This window comes from Hesperophylax consimilis, chromosome 18, assembly GCF_061612785.1.
Source record: "Hesperophylax consimilis isolate HC1 chromosome 18, BYU_Hcon_1.0, whole genome shotgun sequence".
Lineage (NCBI taxonomy): Eukaryota > Metazoa > Arthropoda > Insecta > Trichoptera > Limnephilidae > Hesperophylax > Hesperophylax consimilis.
This window is the reverse complement of record NC_142853.1, coordinates 21929957-21957074: the sequence shown is the minus strand read 5'-3', so window position 1 is coordinate 21957074 and position 27118 is coordinate 21929957. Positions and strand designations below refer to the sequence as shown.

At 37.5% G+C, this 27118-nt stretch overlaps 4 protein-coding genes across 5 annotated transcripts in view; 2 read left to right on the top strand and 2 right to left on the bottom strand.

The window, feature by feature from the left end:
• LOC149415508 (protein maelstrom homolog) overlaps positions 1-9367 on the top strand; it is a 35946-nt gene extending 26579 nt beyond the window's left edge. For both annotated transcript variants that reach the window (XM_089642438.1, XM_089642439.1), the window contains exons 11-12: positions 6946-7017; positions 9049-9367. In XM_089642438.1, coding sequence (XP_089498564.1) covers positions 6946-7017; positions 9049-9062 — 86 coding nt within the window. In that variant the 3' untranslated portion in view covers positions 9063-9367. The remainder of the gene's footprint in view (positions 1-6945; positions 7018-9048) is intronic.
• A 10714-nt stretch (positions 9368-20081) lies between these two features.
• Positions 20082-23377, bottom strand: Rpn2 (Regulatory particle non-ATPase 2). Its single transcript, XM_089642694.1, has one exon. It carries the CDS (start codon positions 23206-23208, stop codon positions 20203-20205), a length of 3006 nt encoding a protein of 1001 aa, XP_089498820.1. The 5' UTR covers positions 23209-23377; the 3' UTR covers positions 20082-20202.
• Positions 23378-24218: 841 nt separating this feature from the next.
• Positions 24219-24774, top strand: NdufV3 (NADH:ubiquinone oxidoreductase subunit V3). Its single transcript, XM_089642436.1, has one exon. The coding sequence runs from the start codon at positions 24338-24340 to the stop codon at positions 24635-24637; it is 300 nt and encodes a 99-aa protein (XP_089498562.1). The 5' UTR covers positions 24219-24337; the 3' UTR covers positions 24638-24774.
• On the bottom strand, positions 24764-26105 carry Phb2 (prohibitin 2). The gene has a single exon (XM_089642435.1). The coding sequence runs from the start codon at positions 25985-25987 to the stop codon at positions 25088-25090; it is 900 nt and encodes a 299-aa protein (XP_089498561.1). The 5' UTR covers positions 25988-26105; the 3' UTR covers positions 24764-25087.
• Between the last annotated feature and the right edge of the window lie 1013 nt (positions 26106-27118).

Sequence of the window (27118 nt, the reverse complement as noted above, 5' to 3'; positions counted from 1 at the left end):
CTATTTAGGTGCATTTTTAATGATGCGGAAGGTTATCGTAGAAGGAGTGGTAATCCTTTTCTAATGTCTGTTTCAAGTCTTGTAAATGCAGGTACTTTTCCTTCTTGATTTTAATCCTTTCCGTATAAAGGGCTGGCAAATCTTTGAATTGGATTCCTTGTGTGTTAGGAATTCTTTCCGGTATTGGGTTCCAGTTGCTGTGAGTATGCCTTAATTTGTAAAATATTTTTCCTTGGGTATATTTTATAGCTTTTAGATCGGTAACGACTGGATCGCCAGCTCTCTTTCCTGACCGAATGGACTTATAAAATTTCAATGATCTTTCTATGTTTTTAAAAAAATCGTGACATAAATATTTCACCTGATAAGGAGATTTTTGGCATGCATTTTTACAAATATTCACGTAATCTGCAGGTACGTTTATCTTTTTATTTCGTATCTTTCTCTCGATAGCATAATGCATACTGTCGGCCTCCATTTGTGTATGGCCTCTTAGTAAATATTTTTGCACAATTGTTACGTTCTTTACAATTGAAAAATTCAAGAGTGCATTAGAAAGTGTGGCGTTGCGATTCTGGTAAGTGCAGCCATCGCTGTACAAAATAATTTCGACTCCAAGCTGAAGAGGATGCTTTTCAGTAAATTCTCCCAGCATTTGTACTATAATGGACGAAAATTCATTTGCCGTTAATCCGCCCTCTGACTCATTCCAAATGTAACAGTACCTACCCATCTTTGCGTTTTAGGTTGTACATTGTAAAATTATGAACTATCAGTTTAGTCTTGTAATACATGGAAGAAACGTTGGGTTTGGGGCTCAAGAGAACTGATTGCAAATCCATGGTCAAAACTTCATTATTAGATTGTTTATCATTGATCTTTTCTTCTCTTGCTTCTTCTTTCAATGTTATGTGCTCTTTGTATACGATTTCCGAAATGTTTCCTATTTTAAATGATTCACAGGTGTCACATAAATCTTTTTTTGGGTGAAAAAAGGACTTTTTTTTCATCAAATGTCTTAAGAAAAGTGGCAATAGAAAGAGGTTGTTCATTATTTTCTTGACAGTAATTATTTGCATAGAATCTGTAAAGCTTATTTTTAGATTCCCATAGAGGTTCTAGGTATAATCTAGATGATTGCGATCTACAGTAGTGAGATTCTACTTTTGGCAAAGAATCGAAAAAACGATGCAAAGCTGTTATTTGGTCATTTTTTCCATTATTAGTGGATTCTCTAACAAAGCATGGAGCAGGATCGCACTTGGCCCACTTTTTTATGATCCATTCTCCCATGCGTAATGTATTTAAAAACATTTGTTTGCAAACTCTTAGTCTGTCATTTTTGCATTTCAAAAAAAGTTCGGTTGATTTATTTCTTCGGGACATTTCCGCCAACCTGAGTTTTTTTTTTTAATTGGCTTTACAATTACCAAAGTTTTAATCATAACTTTTTTTCTCTGCCCATGTTCATTTCCAAAATGAGTCAAATATGTCCTGTCTATTTTGCTCCGTCAGTTTTAGACATTGTAATTTAGACGAACCCTTCTTTGATAATTTGCAATCGCATTTAGGTTGTAATTTCTTCTCGCCTTTTAGCAGGTCATACTTCCACTTTTCGTCAATTTTTTTCCTCCCCAAGTAATGTTCTCCGTTTTCTCGTTTTTTTATTAATTCTGACAGACCAATTACTTTCTTTGGTTTCATATTTTTTCGATCTTCGGTTTCGTTTTGGTTCATTGTGTTCATTTTCAATAGAAGCGTCATCACCGGGTAAATTTGAACCAACTACTGAATCACAATCGTTTGGTACAATATAACTATAGGCTGCAGGTTTATCCCATCAGTAGAAGGTACAATAGAGGCCTCTTTCAAAGATATTATTGATGTATTAACCGAGTTATAGTCATGGAGAAGAATGGTGGGGACAAAAACTGTACATGTTGACTCCAGGTGTAGATCTTCTACAGCGCAAGGACCAATTGAAGGCATGCCTTTGTTAGGCACTTTTGCAATATTAGCCGAGAGTTGGTCAGTAACTGTTTGCTCCTGGTGAAAATCTTCTTCATTGCAAATAAAGATGGCAGTGTTTTCAACGGCAAGGTTTGTGGTATTTGTTAGGTCGTGGAAGATTTTTAACAAGTTAGAATCATGACCTATGTCTTCAGCAGTCAGCAGAACACAATCGGTGGCTACAGTCGCAGTGCTTGGAACCATTTCATCACTGACATGAAAATTTCCAGATCCGATGGCAAACATGGGTTACATAAATGTACATTAGTAAGGCTACCATCTTTAGTTATCATGACAGTGCTGGGTGTTCCTTCGACGACCATATTCGGGTCAATATTCTCTTGGTTTTCGTCAGGTACAGTCATCAAAGAACCGTCATTCTGAACAATAAATGTACTTGCATGACTAAAATCAGGTCTAAATTTTTTGAACTGTGGCAACTGAAATTTTGTGCTCGTTTAATTTCTCGAAAATTTTAATTAAACGTGGTAGTCGAATGGGGGCTCTTGATCCTCTTGTATTGATGTTGGTATGGTCTGGCTCAGCTACTTACAAGTTACGCACAAGCGTTTTTTTTGGCGGTTCATGGTGGCAGTTGGCTGTAAACAAATAATTTAAAACTGTACTATTTAATTTTTAACATTAGGTAACTACGTAAAGACTTACTTACAACAAGAATATTAATCAACTTGATATCTATTTTTTTTTTTAAATTATTGGTGAGCTTTGACAAACTTATAAAGGAATGCCTTAGTATGTTTGTCTGTAACTACATAGGTCTATGTACCTTGATATTACTATTTCGATTTGTATACATGCGAAAAATACGTAACTCCGTAATTTAACAAACAGGAGGTTAAAAACACTTATAAATATGAATTTATGAAAAAAATAACATAGTATTCATACAAGTGTGAATAGTATAAATCACATTTCATTAAAAAAATACAGTTTAATCTGATAAATTTACTGAAACAAAACAATATTTAAAAACAAATCATTTCGAAAACTGCGTAAATTAAAAATCAGTATACAGAAAACTTTGTAACTCCTCTAGCGTAATTATGGCAACTTAAAAATAAGATACAAACACTATTGGTGACTTTAAAACTAAATTTAAAGTTATAAAATGTTAAAAATTGATAAATCAACTTACCTCAGTTAATTTCACGGTAAAACTATTACGCCGTAAATAAATCTCCTCAGTCAAAAACACATCCCGTGCGCACGGGTCACCGGCCAATACTGAATGAAGGAGTTTCGAAGTATTCGCGAGTAAAAATGGCACCATGGTGTTACGCAGTTTCCTAATTTGTGTTTATCTAAAAAAAAAAAATTTTTTTAAATTGCGAGTTTTACTAGTCGATGCGGGACTAATTTTAACACCAGATGGCATTAAAAACGTATTTTAAAAAATTTGGAAGTTACCCAGTCTACGAATTAATGCGACGATATACTAAAATCTACTTACATGATGTGCATATGATATTATCATTGTTGATTATAATATTTCTAACATCATAATAATAGGTACCAGAAAAGTAAAATTCTGGACTCTCATTAAACTCTTAAAGAAAATTTGCAGTTGAAACTCCAAGGTGTAATCCAACTTTATAGATTAAATTTGGAGCAAACATTTATTATATCACCTAAATTCAACTATTTTGTGTTCCTTATCGATGCCTGGAATCCTCCCCGCAGCAAAAATGCACTTGACCTATGTGTTTTTGCACTTTGGTAGAATACAATCACAGTAATAAAGGGATGCTGACATTTTACCTAGTGTTTCTCCATATTAAAAGTGGATAAACATAAGGCGATGCACCACATCGTGTAACATTTGGAATCGGGCCGCTAATAATAACACTCCTTACGTAGATGGCGATAAGGTTTAAATTTCCGCTTAACACCAGCGTCTGTTTTAATTTTTGCCAGAAAAAACATGGCCAAAAAGTGTGTTTTATTTGATTTTGTGAATTTCAGACACAAATATTTAAATGTTTTTTACGATCATTCTCTAAAGGACTTAATTTTCCACATTATAAAATAAAACCATAACCGAAAAGTGGTTCGTAAGTGAGAGATTTTGAATTATAAAGCAGGTTTTATAGACCTGATACTTCATTTTTTCCGGGCTTGTTTCTACAAGACTTATCAAAAAAATGCCAGATTATTTCAAAGGCCAAGATGTGTTCTACTCGCAGTATTGAATTAAAGCATCTGAAATATTTTAAAGCGATCAGAATTTCAGACCAAAAACGCATGATTTTGAATTACTTCATACCTTACTATAACAATAAAAAAATCTATTGGTATTTAAGTTAGAAGTATATGGTTTATAATTAAAGTAGGTAATATCAAACTGAACAACCTTTTGTCATATTTATTTGCATTGGAGAAATATTCAATTGAAGTAGACTGTGCATAAAGTCAGTTTTCAAACAATAATTAATGACTTTTTGGCAAATGGCGCGGACCTGTGAAAATTCACGGGATATATCCGGAAACGGAAAAGGGCGTAATTTAGTCAAAAATGAGTTAATTATACAATTTTGATTAGAATGTTTTTTCCAATTAAAACTGTATATTTATAAAGTATTTGCCTCAGGATCATTGCCTTTTTGAAAACAAATATTGTCAATTTTCTTTATGATATAAATGTGTGTTCAAGTGAACAAGGTGTCTGTAAATGCATATCCCGGTTTAAATGGTATATTATAACAGTTTAATTCCAATGGTATATTATAACAGTTTAATTGCAATGGTATATTATAACAGTTTAATTTCAATTGTATATTGTAACAGTTTAATTTCAATGGTATATTATAACAGTTCAATTTCAATGGTTTATTATAACAGTTTAATTTCAATGATATATTATAACAGTTTAATTTCAATCGTATTATTACAACAGTTCAATTTCAATTGTATTTTTATAACTGTTTAATTTCAATGGATTATTACAACAGTTTAATTTATACACAGAATTGAAGAGGCTATTGCTAAGTGTGAGAAGAATCGGAATTTAGGTCACATATTGAACATTGGTAAGAACAACTAGGTTAGTTTACCTTAATTTGATGTACGATTTATTGTTAATAGTCTAAATTAAACTGTTGTAATATTCCTTTGGAACTGGGACATTCTTTTATGGACATCCTGTATTATAACTCTTTTTATATTTGACTAGCTCAGACCCGTAAAAAATCATGGGATATTATAAGGACGAGTTGTTTCGGAGAATTTGAACAATTCATCGAATTTCAACGTTCATTTTCTAGTTCTGTGAGAGATTTTTTCAAGTTCTGTTTTAATTTCAGTTTTGTCAAACTACTAGCCTAAAATGATATAATAACAGAACTTGAATAGAACTTTCACAGAACCCGGAAATGAACGTTGAAATTCGATGAATTGTTCAAATTCTCCGAAACAACCCGTCCTAAATGTAGGAATATTTTTGAAGCTGAAAGTATTTGACCGGTCGGTGGCTGAGTTGACATCTCGTTTGGGTCCCACTCAGGCGTAGTGTATTCAATTCCTCGGCTGGCTAAGTCCTCCATCACAACACAAGCAACATTTTCCGCTTACATTGGTGGTAGTAGGAGATTTTCAAATATTGTCAGGTTATTCGTAACCTGGAAATGTTTGTCTTTCTTTTAAAAAAAAAGATTTATAAAAAAAATATTTGCCTCAGGATCCATGCAAAAGAAGAAATTTATCTATTGAATGTTAGTAAATTAGAAAATTACGACATCTGTCCATCCAATGACATAATAAAATTATAAGTCACGTTATATTTATACTAATCGATCATTGTAGCACTGCTTACGAAAAGGATTTCCATTCAAAGAATATGTATGTATGAATGAGACAGCTATATGAACGGCCCATGCGTTCACTCAGGAACTTATCTTCATTCTATTAATTCATCTAAGCATCTGTTAAACATTTAAACAAAATAATTTCATTTCATTTCAATAAAGAATTATCTCTAAATAGTATGAAACAAAGTTGCTATCCGCTTCTGTCTGTTTGTGCGCTTAGTTCATCTAAACTATGCAACGGATTTTTATTTCGAAAGGTGTATATATGTATATAATACTTGCATGATATATTTTCAGGTGCTTATATGCTAACTCTAACTAAACCTCATAAGATACATCAAAATAATCTACTACGAATTGTAAATCTTAACAAAGCCTACGAAAAGTCCACAACTATACATGTCTATCTTCTAAGGATATCCCCCAGCAACCCCAGATACATGTCAGCTAATAATGCAACAAGTAAAACAAGTTCTAGTTAGATGAAACTGAATAAAATATGTATACTTTTATGTCATTAGTTAGTTGTAAATCACTCGACATTAATCTTAGTTATAAGCCACTAGTTATAAGTCACTAGCTATGAAACATAGTTATAAGCCAAAGTCTAAGTGATAGATAAGATGAGAAGAAATTAAATTCATAAATTAGATTTTCTCACGAAAACGGCGCTGTACAAATAATCCAATCATTATTATTATTATCCAATCCGCCATGTGTAATGCGCATGTCAATTGCAGAGCTAAAAGACCATTTCGCTACGTCAATGGCGCTTTTTAATTTATAAAATAACTAGCTGACATGTCCCCGGTGTTGCTCGACTTTTCTCTAATTTCTATAAACATTAAATGCTTGTATTATATATAAAAATCTTCCTGAAGAAATTCTCTAAATGATAGTGAAAATCCTTTCAAAATCCGTTGCGTAGTTTAGAAAAACTAAGCGCACAAACGGACAGACGCGGATAACGACTTTATTTTATACTATTTAGAGATTTTGGTACCTACTTTATCGCTTGTCTGATATGATTCATCGAACGTACATCACATACCCTTGCAGCGACAACTGTAATTAGTATGTTTAATTAATTATTGATGTGGAATTATTTCAGGTTCCCCTGAAGAGCAATGGCCTTCTCTTGGTGGTGGGGGCTTAGGAGGTAATCCCAGGAAGAACAAAAGAGGTAAGAAATCTTAATTTATAACACTATGTAACAATTTTGGAGGCGGATATGGGTACCGCTCAGGGGTTGTATTTGTATAGCGCCGTCCTTTGACAAATTCATCTCAAGAGCTCTTTAAATATTAGGTAAGTAATGCGATTGCTCGCACCCCGAGCTCGATGATTTATGTCTACCTGAACCCCTCTCGGCGCTTGTCTAAGGGCATGAGTTTCAGGGCGCCCTCAGGCTCTGGGCTCGTGCTCCGCGTGCCCGTAGGGTAAAGACTAATCTGCAAAGCGGGGCTAGATAGCGCTTGCTGAAATACTGACCGTTAGATCCGCCTCTGGTACAGCCGCCCCGGGAAACATTTATTGGACAACCAACATACCTGCCATAGTAACCCCAAGTGGTTCACTATGTTTGGTGATTTAGCAGGGGTGCCCAAGTTGATGGAGAGAGGTTTGCCTAGGTCTTGGCAGCGGATGCGTTTACCCAACTACTATGCGGCAGTTCGGATCGGAGGAGACTGATTGAAGGAGATCTTTTGACCTCTCCAGCTAAACTAATTTTCTAAAGAACTTAATTTGACACAATTTACAGTAAACCATAACCGAAAAAGGGTTCGTAAGTGGGAGATTTTGCACTTTAAAGCAATTTTCGCTTAACAGCATAGCTCGGGTACCATTCATTGGATAACGAGCACCTCTGCTATATAGTTCACCCCAAGTGGTTTGCTACATTTGGTGACTTATCAGGGGTGCACAGGTGCAAGGGATGAGGTCTGTCTAGGTCTTGACGGCGGGTGCGTCTGCCCAACAGCTGCGTGGCAGGTTGCATCTGGAGAGGCCGCTTAAGGGAGACCCTTTGACCTCTCTAGCTGGACTATCTCGCCCCGTCGCTTAGCACCGCAGTGGGAGGGATGGATTCATACGTCCGTCACTCCTGTACACATTGACCCCTTATACCTTTTTCCTTCAGATGGCAATATGTGATATCGGGCAAGTATTAAGCTCTTCTTCCACAGCGATATGCAAGTATCTGATACTCATGTTGTAATCACATCGCAAACAACTTGTCGCACACAGTCCGTACAGGTCGCCATTGAAATCAAGAGACCCTCGTCAACACCAATCATTCTCAAGTCTCGAAAAGTCAAAACAGGGGGCCTAGTCTTTATCTTTCGGTTTAACAAACCAGTAAGTACGTGGTTTAACCTTTCCTTGCCGGTGCTGTCAACTGAGTGAACAACGTCTCTAATAAAATATCTCTGTAAATATACTAAACACGGGGTTAAAATTTTTTGATATTCCTCCGCGATACATTTCAGTATTGCATTACGTAATTACAATTTATAAATATTTAGAGTTATACGTAATTACAATATATAAATATTTAGAGTTATACGTAATTACAATATATAAATATTTAGAGTTATACGTAATTACAATATATAAATATTGAGTGTATAGCACTGGAGTACGTGGAATTTTTTAACACCGGGAAGGGTTAACACAGGTTTGTGACGTGGCTAAACCGGCAGCAGGAAAGTTTCGAAAGATACAGAGTATGCCCCCTGGAATGCTTTCATAACCTCACTCACAATCAAACAGTTGCTTGTTGATTGTTTTGTTCATTGATCTAAAGCAAACGCATTATTACAAAATGTCTGACTGTCTGAGTGATGCAATGTTTAATGTCTCGACGAGGTGAGTAAGAACAGCCTCACCTGGCTGGTTGCAGGAGACTTGCGTCGCCAACATGTGCCTGTATATGAACCTATTTGCATATATATGGCGATAGTCGCCAAGATACTAGAATCGTCGAGTAGCAGATACTTACGTATCCCTGTGTGAGAAGGGCCTTAGAGAGACAGAGCGCATGCTAAATGGAGGCTAAATAGAAGTTAGAACCTATAGGTTACTAAGTCGGTTGCAACATCGGTCTCCATTCAAATCTACATGGAACTCATTTCTTGTGTGTATTATCTGTCGATGGTTTTATATATTACAAATTAATTAATTATCAAACTATTAATAAATGTTTTTTTTTCAGGTGGCAGGCGTTAAAGCACTGATAATTCCAAAACTTATGTTTTATTTTATAAACATATTTTTATATTATGTATTTGACAATTTTTTTATCTTTGACTTTTGAACATTGGTTCTTTTTTATATATTTTTACTAATTTTTACATATTTTATATAATATTACTAATGAAAATTTCGAATTATTTGCATTGTATGATTTATTTCAAAGTTAAAATCTCTGAAATCCATTTCATTAATTATACACTCTTTTAATATTCAATTTGTTTAAAAATAGTAGTTTGTGAGTCAAGGTTTAAAATGATGCAAGTCAGAAATTTAAAAAAATATATATTTTTACTGTTTTCTGACTTGGGTGACTTTACACCCCAATCTACTAATTGTTATTGTTCAAATTGTTTCATCTCTAATTTATTATTATTTGATACAGCATGCTTTTTTATTATAAATCATATTAATTATAATTAAATACAAAATCATTTTTATTATAAAATTTTTATAATCATTTTACATTATATGCAAAGTATTTGTGAGCAGATTTAATGTTTTTTATTGTTTCATTTTAAACAGCAAAAGTGAAAATATTTTTCATAGTATATAAACATAAGCCCTCCACTGGCAAATTAATAATTTTTTTAAAACATTTTTAAAGTTGTACATTACAAATTGGATTATTTATTACGTATATGCATTTACGAATTTCAGCTGACAAGACTTCTATGCTGTGTTAAAATTACAATTCAATTATTGGAGAGTTCATTATAAAATCTACCTTTAATTATTATAGCCGTATCCTCGTCAGTTTAAATACGTAAATGCATATATATTATAATTCAACATCCGCACATTAATAATTATGTTCAAATGTTTAGTCCTCATTATTCTGTGATTGGAATACGAACTAAACCACAATCATCAGTCATAATACGGCAAGAATAACATTGACAATGAGAACTTGGAGACTGACAAGCCGTACGAAGCTAAGTGTTACCATTTGCGCGATGTTTATGAGTCTGTTTTTTTATTATTCGGCTGCCACGTTTTATAAAAGACAAGACTCGAAATATACAATGGAAAAGTGACATTAATCACTAAGTGAGTGTTGTGCTATTAAGTTTTACATAGTGTGTACAGAAAGTTGTAAATTTAAATAATTAAACGTAATAAAAATCATTTTATCTCACTATTTAGTATTTACACGATTTGAAATTCTCAACTCATTGCAATGTCCTGATTGACAATTTCAATTTGAAATCAGCATTTCAGTGAGTTCTACATGAAGTGCTAATTTGTTATTTGTTTTCCAAAAAAAAAACTTTGGTCCTGTACTGTAACAGATTTCCTAACAAAAGGAGTACTTTATGTTGGTCAAGTCGATTCAATGTGAAATTGATGTGGATATTGTAAGACTTAATATTATGTACATATATATTTAAATGAACAAAACTTACATCTGAGCCCAGCCTTGCCCCTTAGCTCTTTAAAAAAAAATTCTAATCATCCGGGTGTTGTTTATGCATATTTTTTGGACTGTTCCGTTTTATCCTAATACCAATTTAATAGATATTGTTCCGTAACGCCAATTGCTTTTGACAGGCCGTGTACTAACCAATCGTATCGTCAGAATTTGAACTGTGTAGTTTAAATTCGCACAAGTCAGCTAAAACGACGGATAGCCGTGAGCCGAGCCAGTCGCACAAAAACCGTTCGTCCCGTCATAACAACATTGCCGGTTCCTTATCGAAATAATTATCTTACGTATTTTTTATCGCAATTTAATCTAAAATAACGAGTGCTACCAACCACGCTAAACGTTCCAGTGCTGACAGATGATGCTCACTATGCAGATTTCACCATCTCCTCCCGGTAAGTTGATTGTGAATTAACGTTATGCATTGTGTTCTCGCATCGCCTGTCACAAGCTATATAATTAATTTATACTTTATCTGTGTGGAATAGCCCTGTAAAGGGCGGCTATTCCAACCCCTGTTCGTTTTTCGAACATTTTTGGTGCCGAAACTAGGGAACTTTAAGATTATAATCTATCTATGCCAAAAAAGATAATGCTGTGGAATGTTTCTTAAATTTTGAATAATAATCAATTCGAACAGTAATTAGGTAGGTACCTAACGCTTGAGTATTTACGACCTACCGCGCATATAATTATAATAGATTAAATTATTATCATTTATTTTGTTTCGTTTTTGGGTACGTTTCCAATCGTGTTTATTCAACATGGCCCCAGCCATTCAAACATTGCGCCGGAAACGGACATTAGCGAATAATAGGTTAGTCAAGACACATGAAATAGCAAAAAGCGCTTTGCACGATGCAACTAAGTGCAACTTACTGTTAGCGCATTATACTACTCTGGAAAAGATAGTTCTTGAATTTGAAACGTCTCACGCGGAAATATTAGCTTTAGATGACACAAACGAAATTGATGAGGATAAAATTCGCGAAACCTTTGACGAGATGTATTATCAAATTGTCAAAATTTACCAGGAGTTAACCAGTCAGCCTCTCGATTGTAAAACCGCGAATGCGTGCACAAACGTTAAATTACCAAAAATAAACATTCCAATATTTTCTGGAAATGTCAAGCAATGGCCCGAATTTTACGACATGTTTAACGCTCTGATTCATGAAAACAGATCTTTATCCAACATCGAACGCATGCAGTATTTGTTCTCATGTTTATCTGGAGAAGCTTTAGGGTTAATTCGGACATTTCCAGTACAAGGAGCTCACTACGTTGAAGCATATCAAAGATTAATCGCGCGCTATCGTAACGCGCGTGAACTCGCATTTACGTGTTGGCGGGAAATGCTGAATTTAAATTTTCCGCCCAACGATCCTTTTGAATTCCGTCGCGTGTTCGATGTATTTAATGAGGATTTAACAATTTTAAAAGAATTGGATCTCCCAACAGATAATTGGGACTTCGTGCTTTGTTATTTAATTCTGTCGAAATTAGATTCACCTACAAGATGCGCATTCGAACAACTTCAGTCTCCTACCAAGCTGCCTTCATATTTGAAACTCAAAGAGTTTCTTTATAACAAATGCGAAGCTCTTGTACGAGACTTACATTTTTCGACTCGTGATAGCAGTACTATTGACAAACCTCTTGAACGGAACTTTAATCAGGCTGCCAAAAAACTCACTTCAGCGCTTCTTTGCGATCTTAAGAGAGGACAGCCTAAAACAAATAGGTCCTTGTACTCCACCACTTATCTGAAATGCTCCTGTTGCGGGGAAGACCACTCCATTTCCAAGTGCAAGGTATTTGCACTCATGTCAGTTCAGGATCGCCTACAGTTTGTTCAATCACACCGTTGGTGTTTAAATTGTCTTCATTCTTCTCATTATCTTAAAGATTGTAAATCTTTGTTTACATGTCAAAAATGTCAGCAAAAACATCATACTTTGCTCCATCGAGACGAAAACGCTTCTTTGGAAGATCAGTATCAACACTCCACGACGTCTACGGACCAGGAGCCTTCTTCCGACTCTAAAATTCAGGTCCTCACCAACTTAGGAGACAAGTCCATAGTACTATTGTCAACCGCCAATGTTGGCATTCGCGATTCATCCGGCCGTTTCCAAACCTTTCGCGCATTGATCGATTCGGGCAGTCAAGCTCACTTCATCACCGATCGTGCTGCGGAGCTCGTAGGCATCCCTCGTCAAGCCAGTTCTCAGAGAGTTAGCGGCTTAGGCCAATCTTCCGCAACCACGTCAGGAGTCATTCAATTAGAGATCGGTGTTAAGGGACGGGTTCTCTTCAACATCAAGGCACTTACGCTGCCTAGTATCTGTGGCAACATGCCAACTGTTCGTCTAGATAAGTCATCGTGGCATCAGTTGAGAGACTTGCCTCTTGCCGATCCTGACTGTCACAAACCGGGACCGATTGATCTTCTTCTGGGTGCTGAGGTTTTCTCTTCTCTTTTGAGACCTGGTAATGTGAATGGTGGTCCACGTCAGCCATCAGCTTTCAATTCTGCATTCGGTTGGCTTCTTCTAGGTTCAGTTGGTTCGGACACTGCTCACGAAACGAAATCTTTCATCGTTACTAACGAGGACCGGCTCCACGAAGAGGTCCAGCGACTGTGGGAGTTAGACACCATTCCCCAGTCTTCACACCTCACTCCTGAGGAACAATTTTGTGAACAAATGTACTGCACTGACCACTCACGGGACGGATCTTCGGGAAGATACATCGTATCCTTGCCTTTCCGAGAAAGGGGAAGGGATATCTCTTTTCCAGGGTCGCATGAGATCGCTTTACGTAGATTCCATTCCCTCGAGCGCGAACTCATAGCAAATCCAACCTTACGTGAACAATATTCTGCTTTCATGACTGATTATTTACACAGTGGTCCCATGACTCGTGTCCCTGGAAAAGATTTGCACAAGGGAAAGTATCACATACCTCATCATTGCACTCTTCGTCCAGGCAGCGCTAGCACTAAGTTAAGAGTGGTTTTCGACGCCTCAGCGACGGATGTGAACGGATCCTCGTTAAATGATACCTTGCTTATCGGTCCAAAGCTTCAAAAGAACCTGCTGGAGCTTTTGCTAAAATTCCGTATACCATCGGTAGTGTTTACTGCTGATGTACGACAAATGTATCGCCAAATATTGGTTCAAGAACCAGATCGTGCTTTCCAAGGAATATTTTGGCGTTTTCATTCGTCGGAACCCATCCAAGAGTACCAACCAAACACTGTAACCTATGGTGTCTCCTCCGCCCCATTTTTAGCCTGTCGTACTGTCAAACAGTTGACCAAATATGAAGGTTATGATTTACTGCTAGCGCGTCGTGTGCTAACTTCGGATATTTACATAGATGACATCGTCACCGGTTGTAACAGCTTGGAACAAGCTCAACAAACGAAAACCGAAGTTATCGAGCTGTTCAAACGAGGTCAATTCGAATTGCGGAAGTGGGTTAGTAACAAACCAGAATTACTCGCCGATCTGCCTCCGAAATACTGCCTCAATTACTTGCAAATCATGGATGTTGACAATAAAGTCCAAATATATTTGGTTTGCGCCAAGTCTCGAGTCACCCCCACAAAAAAGATTTCATTGCCTCGCCTTGAACTGTGTGCGGCAGTTCTTCTAGCAGATCTATTAAAATTCGTCAAAGATTTATACGTACCATTGCTTCCGATCTCCAATATCTTTGCGTGGTCGGATTCAATCATCGTGCTCGCCTGGTTACGTTCTCTTTCGTGTCGCTGGAAGACTTTCGTGGCTAACCGTGTCAGTCACATTCAAGATGCCCTCGAAGGGACTTCCTGGCTTCACGTGTCATCTGGAGATAATCCAGCGGATGTCGCTTCTCGTGGTCAATCTCCAGCCGATCTGATCGATAACACGTTATGGTGGGCGGGGCCTTCGTGGCTGATCCAGTCATCCGATTCTTGGCCGTTGTTCGATGGCAATTTCGACGAAATTGAACTTCACTCTGAGGAACGAGTTCGATCTTTATTTGTCCAACAGGACGAAAATCTGGTGGACCTATTACTAGTTAAATTTTCTTCGATTCGGAAGACCCAACGCATTCTCGGTTACTGTCTTAGATTCATATACAACCTACAGAATAAAGAATCTCGTCGTTTGTATCTTCCATTAAACCGTGCCGAAATTCACACTTCACTTTTGACAGTAGTTAAACGCACTCAACATGTACATTTTAATGATGATATCACACGCTTGAAAGAGGGCAATCTTATGTCGAAACAAATGCGGAAGCTTAATCCCTTCATTGACGACCACGGTGTGCTAAGGGTGGGTGGCAGGTTATCTCAATCTGGGCTCGAATTCGAGTATAAACATCCTGCCCTATTTCCTCGCGAATCTAAGCTGACTTCTCTTGTGATAGACGCTCTACATCGAGAACATTGTCATCCAGGCCCCAACGGCGTTGTTCGTATCGCTACGGTTCGTACATCGAATGGTTCTCTTCTCACGAGACCATTAACCAAATTATGTCCATTGCCTAGTCAATGTGTCTAATCATCTTCGCTTCCGCGGCGCATTCTTTCTTATCATTTTCATTATTATTATTAATATTTTTTTTTCTTTTTCTTCTCTCTTTTCACTGTTTCTTCGTTCACGCAACGTTCCACAGCATTGCCCGTTTTGTTTCTAAATTTTCTTTAAAATACACGTTGTTGTATTTTGGTGGGCGGAATGTTCCGTAACGCCAATTGCTTTTGACAGGCCGTGTACTAACCAATCGTATCGTCAGAATTTGAACTGTGTAGTTTAAATTCGCACAAGTCAGCTAAAACGACGGATAGCCGTGAGCCGAGCCAGTCGCACAAAAACCGTTCGTCCCGTCATAACAACATTGCCGGTTCCTTATCGAAATAATTATCTTACGTATTTTTTATCGCAATTTAATCTAAAATAACGAGTGCTACCAACCACGCTAAACGTTCCAGTGCTGACAGATGATGCTCACTATGCAGATTTCACCATCTCCTCCCGGTAAGTTGATTGTGAATTAACGTTATGCATTGTGTTCTCGCATCGCCTGTCACAAGCTATATAATTAATTTATACTTTATCTGTGTGGAATAGCCCTGTAAAGGGCGGCTATTCCAACCCCTGTTCGTTTTTCGAACAGATATTTTTTTGCATTTTACTTCTAAGACAGAAAACTGTAATATATTTTTGTAAATTACTTCAATTAGTTGTAAGGTGATGTGATCGAAACGTGTTGCTGTGAGATTATTTTGCCCTTAAGCAAATTATAAACTATTTCTCGTTGATTTTGTTGTAAAGTTTCCGTAATCCGCTTAATTCTTAATACAAACAAATTATTTAAATAACACTCCGTTTCAACTTAAATACTACAAGAAACAAATGATCACGTCGGGGGAGATGGTAAAAGATGCATTAAAGTTTAAATTTTTTTATGTGTTTTGCCACCATGTTTGATTTTGTTAGAATGAAGTGACATTTGCCAAGAGGTTCTGCTTCAATCTAAATAACTCAAACTAATAACCTATTTTGTTCATGTTTGTCCATCACCCCGATGTAAATAGTTGTTTCGTATACTAATTCATTTGAAACAAAGTGTTACTTAAAAAATTTAGGTATGTTTTAGCTATAAGCGGAGAATGCAAATTTTAACGATTCTGTTAGTGTTATGATAAGTTATAAAAGTAAGCATACTTATGAAGTATAATAAATTAAAGTCACATCAATATTTTGAAGTGCATTGTTCAAGGTGGTGCTATCTCAATGTTTTTATTATGTTGTCTGTTCAAAGAAATTACCACCCAACTAACACGACACTTCATTTTTTTCATACGTTGACATGTGAGACATTTTTAACTTTTTCTGTTAATTAACATTATCCCTCCAACTATATGTGATCTTTTGTCCCAATTTGCAGATATTTTATAGAATATACAGTTAGGCTAGCTTTAGACTTGTAAGTTTTTTCGTAAATTTACGACTTCTAGCCAATGGGCGTATTGGATTTTCAAAATGCAATATGCCCATTGGCTAGAAGTCGTAAATTTACGAAAAAACTTACAAGTCTAAAGCTAGCCTTATACTATAATAAATGTGTAATTTGTAAGGTTTGAGTAAATGAAACACGAATAAAAATATCACACTTGGTTTAATTGTAGAAAATAAATTAATCCATGAAAACTAATTTTGAGCAATCTTCAGAAAAACAAACTTTTAATCTGTATAGGGTATTTTCACTTTTTTTTACTGTTGAAAAAATATGACAATGGTGACATTTCTATTTGTTTTTATCTTGACGAGTATATGTTTTGTAACAATTTAAAATGTGCCGTTTATGATTCGTCATCAAAATGACATGTTTGTTTTTGTTTGTGAAAATGGTGGATTTGACATCACGTCGGCCAACTTCGGTGACGGCCATCTTACTATCCAGTAGCGTTTTCTATGTTGTAATAATGTTATAGCCAATTTGAACCATTTAGGAATCTGTGGTTTTAGTATGTTTTTAAAATCATTAAATTAACTTTACATCTTGATACATTTTGAACGGTATACATAGTTAGTGAAAATACCCTATTGACTTTTATAAATGTTCCTACGCCTTTCTGAAACTTATTTTATTCCGACCACTGTTCATAGTTTGTAAAGTCAAAATTGTTAAAATTATTTCATTGACAATGTTTCGTCTTATTTTAATGATTAAAATAAATAATATGTAAATGTTCTGAAAGAAATTTTTTGTGATGTACATAATACAATAATCTGTATTAATAAATTGAAAGAGTTATTATTTTCCTACACTTTTATTTTTATTTATTTATTTATTTGAATATTACATTTAATTACAGTAATGAGGTTCACTAGGTGTGTAACGCCTGTGTTGAGATGGCAATTTACAGAGCGGTTGTTAACTAGGTTTTTGTTTACACAATATTATTAAAATGCCAGATAAAATAATCAGTATTTTATTTTATTTTTGAATTATACAATTCAAGAATGAATATAGAAGATGAAGACGAAGCGAGAATTTTAAGTAATTAATTAACAAAATTTCTGTTTGACCAAAAGGCGTAGTATATACAGTGGTACCTCGACATACGAGTGCCCCAACATACGAGTTTTACGAGCCGGCGAGCGAGTGATTTTTTGTTTTGAGTTACGAGCGAAATTCGAGATACGAGTTCGGTTTAGCAGGTCGGCCGATGACTAAACTATGAAGGACAGATTGACTCTAGCACTGTGCGCCAATGCGAGTGGCGACTGCAAGATCAAGCCTCTGCTCGTATACCATTCGGAAAACCCCAGAACATTTAAGTCACATAATATTTTGAAAAAAAAACTGTAAGTTATGTGGAGGTCGAACCCGAAGGCATGGGTCACCAGGAAGTTCTTTGTGGAGTGGGTAAACCTGGTTTTCGGCCCTTCTGAAAGTTGCAACAGGTCGTGCATCTGATCTTTTTAATGACACTTGCCTAACTCATTTCCGGAACATTCTGAGAGGGAGGAAGAAACAAACCTCCTTGGACATGTTTTTTTCTAAACTGGGGTGACATTTTGGGGGTTGGAACGGATTAATGGCAGTCTAATTGTTTTGTATGGGGAAATCTGCATCGATATACGAGTAATTCAAGATACAAGCAAGGTTGCGGAACGAATTAAACTCGTATGTCGAGGTACCACTGTATATATATATATATATATACACACAGTAGGCACAATTTTTTAATATGTTATGAAATACTTCTAATGTATATGTTTCTTGGAGGTAATCAATGATTTTAATTTTAAAGGAAGTTTTGGTTTGTGTGTTTCTAATGTCAGTAGGTAGAGAATTGAATTTTTTTTTTTTTTTTATAGTGAATACCTCACAAGAGTCCCAACTGCTCCCGTCTGGAGCCAGTGAGACTATGGCATCCCCAATTGGGGGATGTTGTGAGGCTGAAGGTAAGTGGGGAAGGGAAAGAGGAAGGTGGGGAAGTACCTGGCTATTCAGATCTAGTCACTAAACACGGCTAAAGCCATTTGGAGCAACGTTTCAATTCTGAATGGTGGTCTTACACCAGGGCGATACTGGTAGTATCTTCCACTCTGGAATAGCTTTAGCATTGTATTTAAAACTTTTGTAAGAGGTTTGACAAACTGGGATGTTAAAAGATTTTACGTGTGACTGTCTCAAGGCTCTAGTGCTTATTCGTTCTTCATACATATGGGTATTTTTAAATTGATGAAGCAGGATATTTTTTTCAGGTTAGGAACATTTAGGATGGGTTGTTTCAGAGTATTTGAACAATTCATCAAATTTCAATGTTCATTTCTGGGATCTGTGAAAGTCCAATTCAAGTTCTGTAATTATATCATTATAGGCTAGTTGCATGACAGAACTGGAATAATAACAGAACTTGAAAAAATCCTTCACAGAACTTGAAAATGAACGTTGAAATTTGATGAATTGTTCAAATACTCCGAAACAACCCGTCCTTAGTGTCTTAAAAATAAAATTAGTACTAGTTCTTAACAGGACTTTTAGAATAACCTTCAAAATTATTTTTTGAGTCTTTGTTAAAGGCTCCAGGCAAGTATGTGTGGCACTACCTCAACTGATAATACCATATTCAAGAGACGATTGAACATTAGCACGGTAAACTTGTTTCAGTTGTTTTCTATTTAAAATATCCCTAACATTTTTAAAGAAATAGATGAGTTTCCTCAGATTTTTCGTTAGGTTTGTAACATGTAAATTCTATTTGATAAGATCGTCTATTTGAATACCAAGATATTTAATAGTATCAACTCTACTTATAGAAGGAAGTACATGGGGTTATTACGGGGTTGCAGCTGTGCAGTTTGAGGTTTTGTTGAGACGGTAAGAGCTTATTTGATATTCGAAATGTTAAAATTTTTGTTTTGTCTGTATTCAGGGTTAATATGTGAGCATCAAGCCAATTTTTAACAGTACGAAGGCCATTTTCTGCCGTTTTATAGACTTCATCCCAGGATTTAGCGTAAAATAGCAAAACAGTATCATCGGCAAAAGTTGTAATTTGTCCACAAATTTGTAGGTTTCATAGATCATTAATATACTACAATCTTTCTTCTGTTTGTACACACATTACACCATCCAGGCAGGCAGAGAGGTAAAGAAAAACATTCAGCCTTTCGTCAAAGTACAATATGATTATCTGCTGAAAATTACTTGACGGTATTGACATTGTGAGCTGGGGAATGCATTATGACAATATCGGCTGCCCTAATACGAAAACACCCAACATTACTTTCACTTGCCAGATGTTCACCTTCTTCCACCCTACCTCGCTAAACCATTGTGCCCCTCAGAAACCAAGCTACCCACTTCCTTTAACAATGCAAAACCTTCCATTAAAGATTATAATAATTTGACAGGAGATTTGGGAACAAACTGCCCAAATTTTGAATTGTTCATGATTCTAGCTGAAACTCACTGTGATTGTCCAGCCAAGATGGCAAACTTCCCTCTTTTCAGATGCACAAACCTTGTCCATACTAGAGATAAAACTCAAATTGTAAATAATTATTTTATTCGTTCACAAAAAAACATAATCTTATCCATATTATTTGTTAGTAAAAATCAAAGTACATCAACATTAATTAAACAATGAGGGTATTTATTCCTTTGTGCTTCTTAATCTTCAATGTATTCAAATGGTTCCGGAGGTTCGGGCTCTTTGTCTTCCTCGGGCTTAGGGCCGAAGGCAGCCACGGGCTCCACCAGCACCTGATCTCCTCCCGAATTATGGTGCAGCATCACGATTCCACCGATAGTCACATCCTTCAGGGGGATGTATCCAGATCCTTCCACTGTGGAAGTGACTTTCAACTGCTGCCTGAGGATCCTCGCTGGATTATTGAGGATTTCGAATGTGGGTTCAGGCTCTTTCTTTTCTTTTGTTTCCTTGGTCTCTTTGTTTTCTTTATCATCAGATGACTCATCTTTCTTGGCATCTTTGGCATCCTTTGCAGCATCACTCTTTAGTGAAATTACTGTAATGTTAGAGCTACCCTTCTTATCTTTAGTTTTAGTTTCTTCTTCGTCAACTTCCATCTTAGTTATTCCACTAGAGCTAGAGTCGGAAGCGTGAGCCCTCCTGCGTGCGCGCGCAGCTGAGATGCTGAGTACAGCTGTTGTGACGCGCTCACGCTCTTCACGTTTTTTCTCTTCCAGGGCTGCGGGGTAAGCGTACAAAGAAGGCTTAGCATTAGATTTAAAGTCCAACTGTGGCATTTTCAGGTCAGAGTTAAGAGCTATCAGGCAGGTGGGGGTGAAAGCCAAAGCCAGGCAGTGTGCCAGGGGGAACCAGTACCAGTACTGGGTGAATACCAGCATTCCAACAACTGCCACCATGTTGGTGTGTCCCGTGCGGGACATCAGGGAGACTGTTACATTACGGCCGCCGGCATCGATGATTCCTTGAGCCAAAATAGCACCATATTTAGCCATAACATCCTCATGTTTGTTGGATATAACCTGAGCGTAAAGTTGACGGAAGAAGGTAACTTTGGGGCAAGTAGCTTCTGTTTGTTGAATTAAGATCATAGCTGAAGCAATGAGGGCTCCTTGACGTACAAAGTTGACGGGATCAAACTTCAGCATCGGTTCTAGTAGGGCTATAGCTTCTCGCTGACCAGTTCCGGCGCATGCAATTCCCAGGGCCATGGCAGCTCCGTACCTCACATGGGGATTGTAAGATTCTGCCAGAAGGGACACTACAGAGGGGCATTGTTCCGGTGTGCGGAAAAGCAGGAATCCAAGGCCAGTGACTGCAGCCCGGCGCACATCATCATTCACATCAGATACTGCCACGTGCAGAAGTGTTCTGATAGCTTGGTTATTTCCTGTGCCACAGTACGCAGTCGCAAGCGTATAACAACCCGCTCTCCTCAAGAGAGGGTCCTTATCACGAAGCAATTGTTCAACCAGAGCGTCGGCTTCCTCCAGTCTTCCGTACATGGTCAGCGCAATACCCACTGCCAGGCCTCGAAGAATCTTCTCGTGCTGAGTTTCCTGCGCATAGGCTACCATGTCCTCGATAGCAGCAGCGTGCCTGGAGCCCAGCATGACCATTCCCATGGCGATACCTGCGGCCTCACCAGTCACAGCATCATCCTGGTACAAGTTAAACTTCAACTGCTCGTACACATCTTGCCTGTGAGTTCCCATGGCAGCCAGACCTAGGCCCAGGCAGCCTCCGTGGCGGACCATCTCATTCTGAGCGTCCTTCAGCTGACCCAGGAGGTAATCGATGATGTTAGCGCCGTGGTTAGCGTGGATGAGACCCAGGGCATATAGGCCACCACCCTCAGAATATCCCGAAGAAGGTCCAGCCTCTTTGGGAAGGTAGGACTGCATGAGAGCGAGAGAGTCTGTCTCGTGGCCACGGTGGATCACGCCCAGAGAAGCAGTAGCCGTAAGCTTGGCCCAGTTAGTGGCACGAGCCAACCATTCCAAGTTGTCTCTCAGGAACTGGTCACTGGTGGTACCGGAGTGCATGAAAGCATTTGCAATGACGGTGGCTGTGTGACAGATGGATACTCGAATGGCATCTTTTGTGTTTTTGAGAATGAGCATATCTGCATGGTTGGATCTTATCAAGAATTGCAGCTGCAGTCCAATGGAAACTTCTCCTCCAAGTATGGATACTAGTTTTTCAAATCGGCGCTGGTGTTCTTTCTCATCCTCGGACAAACTATCCAAGTCTCGCTGAGCTGCCTTCTGATCAGAAGCGGTGATGTTAGGTTCTGCAGGGGTGGCCGGGGGAGGAGAGTAGGGGCCCCCTTGGGGCTGGGGTTGCCCTCCCAGGGCACCGGGCACGGGGGCTGTAGTGCGCAGGGCCTGGAGCACCTGCCCCAGGAACTGTTGGGTGGCAGAGTCATACAGATCAAAAGCTATCTGGTACGCCATCAGGACAGATTCTTGGGAGCTTCTGGTCAACTTCTCCAATATCTCAGCCACTGCTAAGGGATCTTCCAGGAAGATTAAACATTGACACATGTTAACATAGTCAGGAGTAGTCAAGCCTCGGTACAGGCCGACCAAGGACCGTAGAACTGTATTGCGGAAACCTCTGTTTTGCAAGAGACTCATAGCAACGGTGAATGCGTACAAAAGCATTCCGGAGACATCATCAGATTGTGTGATGGCTGATTCAAATATGTCCATGCGACGGGTCTCCAAGGCCAGTCCTAATACTTGTCTGTACTGTCCATCCACTAGGCATCGCTGAAACATACGATTTACAATCGCCACTAGCTTGGAATCAATGGGCTTGGAAAAGTCAGGGTATGAAGCTTTTCGTTTTTGGATATAAAAATCGATGCATTTTGCTATCGTCGTATCGACGTACTCGTTTCGAGCGTTCACATCAAACAAATCACCAGCTCTGAGGGCATAAGTGAAAGAATCAAGAAAGGATCCGAGATGATAGTAAACCTTACTCGCCACAAGAGCAGCCAGTTGGTGATGAGTGAACAGCTGGTCATCATATAGCATTTCGATCTTTTCAATAGATTCCGATATTTCCGGCCAAAATTCATCCACGATGACATCGAGCTTTTTGAGTGCAAACACCCTCAGCTCGTAGGTTGGTTCATCCAACAGGGATATAATCCCCGCAGCCGATGTTATATTCATTTTGGTACGTAGTCTGTCGAACAGAGTTCAAAATATCACTATTATTAAACGTATAATGCACAATAAACTTTTTTAATCTTAGCACATCGCGAAAAGAAAACTCGATTATATTCAGCCAACAAATAATGACATAGAATCGACAGTAGTGGATTGACAAAAGCAAAAGCTGCTAGCCGTAGACAATAAATCTTTTTTTGAAATTCATGCTTACCATAAAGTTTTATGATTTCCAAAAGTTCTTGCCCTGTGATATCTGGAAAAAAACTAATATTTATATTCTACCAGTGATTCACAACCAGCGACTTGCTGGCCTTTTCGTGCAGCCTAATTGATTTAATGAAAATCAACATCGTTAAATTAGTTGCTATTAGGTGCCCTTAAGCCCGCTAAAAATTTAGACCTGCAGCGCTTTTTTACCATTTTATAGTGACATGCGACCAAATATTGTTTCTGAAAACGTAGAAATAACAGAAGTAACAAGCACTTTTTTAAAAATATGTTCTTTAAAATTTCTTGTTGATAAAAATTGGCAGTATTTATTGCTATTGTAAATTGTAAAATATTCACTTGCGGCGCTTTTTTAGTGTTGAATGATTTTTTTATTAAACGATTACCATCTTACAAGGATTACCCTATAATTAAAAAAACCTTAAATTATAAACTATTTTTTATACTTTTAATGAATTTTGATATGACGTTTACCTGCTTTGTTATTTTTCTAGTTTTCCATATGTATATACCTACCCAATACTTACCTGCTCCGTTCAGTTGGAACGTTTGTATGGTAATTACATTTAATTTAACATAAAATGTGGTCGTGACCCGCAGAGATAAATGCAATGGGAATAGAAATTCACGAATTCTAATATTTTTTTCCTCGGCTTTGGACTCCGGATTATCATATCCGCGTCTATGTTGACTCGGCTTTCTCCCCTGTTGGCCTGTTGTCGTTATCGATCTAAAGCTCCAAACTATTTTTTTATCTACCATAGATGATGGTCTTACGTCAGAGTGTCAGACGTCAGAACAAAAATAATTCTTCTATGGTCTGTTTTCGATATTATAGTCTAAATAATAAGGTTACAAACAGTTGCAAATTCTCTTGCCTCGATATTTTCAACCCTTCGAAATGGCGACCAGGAGTAGGATATTTTTTAATTCCATTGCAAGGAATTTTTCTCAGCAGACTGGTTCACCCACGCCTAGTTCGACGAGCTCTGCTGGAGCCATCAAGACCGATGTACCTGGATTATCCAGCTCCTGTCTCTCGAATCCTACTGAACCCGTCGGACCAGGAGTGGAGCCATCGAAATCTGGAGACTACAAGGTTCCAGAGTATTTCTGTTACAATGAAATGTCTTACTATGAAGCAGAAATTGAAATGAGCAAATACAGACTACCGCAGCCTTCCTCTATCTCAAATAATTAAAATGGTGTCATGTACTTAGTGTATCTCAAATAATTGAAATGTATCGTGTTCTTAGTTCCTTATAGGCTACTGAGCCGGTAGATGTGTAAATTATGTAGACAGCAAAATACATTACAATAAAACAAATTTTGATTATTTACAGTACTATATTCATAACAAACTAACAAAACCCATATAATGTAACGAATGCCAGAACATTTTAAATGCTATGTAACAGAACATGACAAAATTAAACATTAACTCCAAGGAACTATAAAAATCGGAGTTCCAAAGTTCTCAGAGACAAATTTATGGTTACATAATATTTCATCATATCGAATAAGCTTAATGCAAAGTTGTTCAGGAGATCTATTTCGAAGCCGGAGTTCTCGCGATGTCATTATCTGTTAAATTATCAATAGCAGATGAAATGACATCAGATTTGGAACTGGGCATCTCCTGGGCTAAATCCTACTTCTTCTTGGTGAGCTTCTCAGAAAGGTCGTCGAAGCTGGGATCTTGCAGATTGATCATCAAACCATTTCCTGGCAGGAATACTCTGTTCTGGGACTGCGCAATCATTCTGGAGATACTCTGTGCGGCACGAATCTTCCTTAGCTTCAGGTAACCGGGATTCATTCCCATGGCTTTTCCTAACATCTCAGCGGCTTCTGCCTCTCCCTCAGCCTGGACGATCTTCTGCTGCCTCTCCTGTTTTGCGCGCTCCACCACGAAGGCTGCTCGCTGGGCTTCCTGCTGCGCTACTTGCTTGGCCTCCACAGCCGCTGTGTACTCCTTACCGAAGCTCAGCTCCGTTAAAGATACATCATCCAAAATTATGTTGAAGTCGGCTGCTCTTTCGACCAGCTCGCGTCTTATCAGAAGGGATACTTGCTGGCGTTGGGTTATCAACTGGGAGGCATTGAACTTTGCAACCACACTTTTCAAGACTTCGTTACAAATTGATGGGAGTACCTTCTCGTCGTAATCTAAACCGAGCTGCCTGTACATCGAGGGCAGGGAATTGGCATCGGGGCGGGACAAAACCCTCAAGGAAATGTTTACCATTTGCAAGTCCTTGGATCCTGAAGGAGAAGATATTTTTCTAGGCCTGGAGCGGATATCGTATATTATGGGGTATTGGAACCACGGCATGCGGAAATGTAAACCCTCAGCCATCACATCCTTTTGAATACCTCCGATACGGCTGAACATAATAGCTCTGTGGCCACCCTCGACGGTGTACATAGATTGTGATAGTCCGTAAACCGCTGCTCCTCCGATGGCGAGAACCTTCAATCCGAGTCCTAGGCCGGGGGGTCCGCCCTTGGCAAATTTGCCAGCCATGTCGTTCAGCGTACTTTGCGCCATTATAATTTAGGCAAATTGGTTATTTCTCAAAAGATAACGCAACCGGCAATGAATCTAAAAAACACTCAGAAAACTGAGAAAACGCATGTGTGACAGCAGGAGCACCAACTTGACGATGTTATTGATCGGAGTTGTCAGGAGCCAACCAACGTAAAAATGGGTAGGTACTAAAAGTTGATTTAAAAATATAGGGAAGTGCTACTGGTTATGAGCAGGCTCACGGCACAGATTTGTACAAGCAAGTGGTATAAGCATAAGTTAGTAAACGTCCAAATGAAGCAAGCCCAACGATTGTGACGACTGCGTTCAAAGATTAATTTAACTAATTTAAATCTGTTTTTTTTTTTAAGTCTTTGCTGTAATTGTTGTATTTGAATCAATGTACCCGTTGTGCGGGTGGAACAATACTGATAATTAAATTAATAAATGTAAACTTTAAAAACTTTTTTTTGTTCTCTGTTCACTAAATTATGTAAAATTTTAAAAGCACACCCAAATAAATAATACACATTTCCATTATTAACATAACCAGGTTTTAACAAAGCGTTATCAGTATAGTATTTATTAATCTCATATTATTAATTTATTATTCATATATTATCTCATTTATTTAATCTCAAGTGACCTATCAGGTAAGTATTGTACTGTATATTATTTCCATATATAGTTAGTAATAACATAGATCATTGTAGAAATGTATTATAAATTTGTATAGCGCCCTTGAGGTGATTTTGCACAAAAACGGCGCTATACAAATCATCCAATTATTATTATTATTATTGATTATAAACGCCCTGATGGGCTTTTACGTGATTTAAAAAATGAACATAATACATGGTAGATATAAAGTTGCATTTAAACGTACGTAATATGTAAGAAAGAAAAAACTAAAAATAGTTTTTAAATTGGAAGTTGCATAAAAATAATATAGGTACATAGTACATAATTTACAAGTGACAATCAGGAGAGTATAAAAATAAAAGCCAATTCTCCAACGCGATGCTTCTAGTTAATAATATTATTTTCCTATGTAGAAATATCATTCAGGTATGCTAGTTAAGTAATGGTAAATGAGATAATGATTTAATAGTAAAAAAAAATATTTCACGCAAACGATAAATACAAAAATAA

What these genes read in the sequence shown, in the direction of transcription:
- Rpn2 (XM_089642694.1), bottom strand. Translation starts at nt 23,208, where the DNA reads ATGAATATAACATCGGCTGCGGGGATTATATCCCTGTTGGATGAACCA.
- NdufV3 (XM_089642436.1), top strand. Translation starts at nt 24,338, where the DNA reads ATGGCGACCAGGAGTAGGATATTTTTTAATTCCATTGCAAGGAATTTT.
- Phb2 (XM_089642435.1), bottom strand. Translation starts at nt 25,987, where the DNA reads ATGGCGCAAAGTACGCTGAACGACATGGCTGGCAAATTTGCCAAGGGC.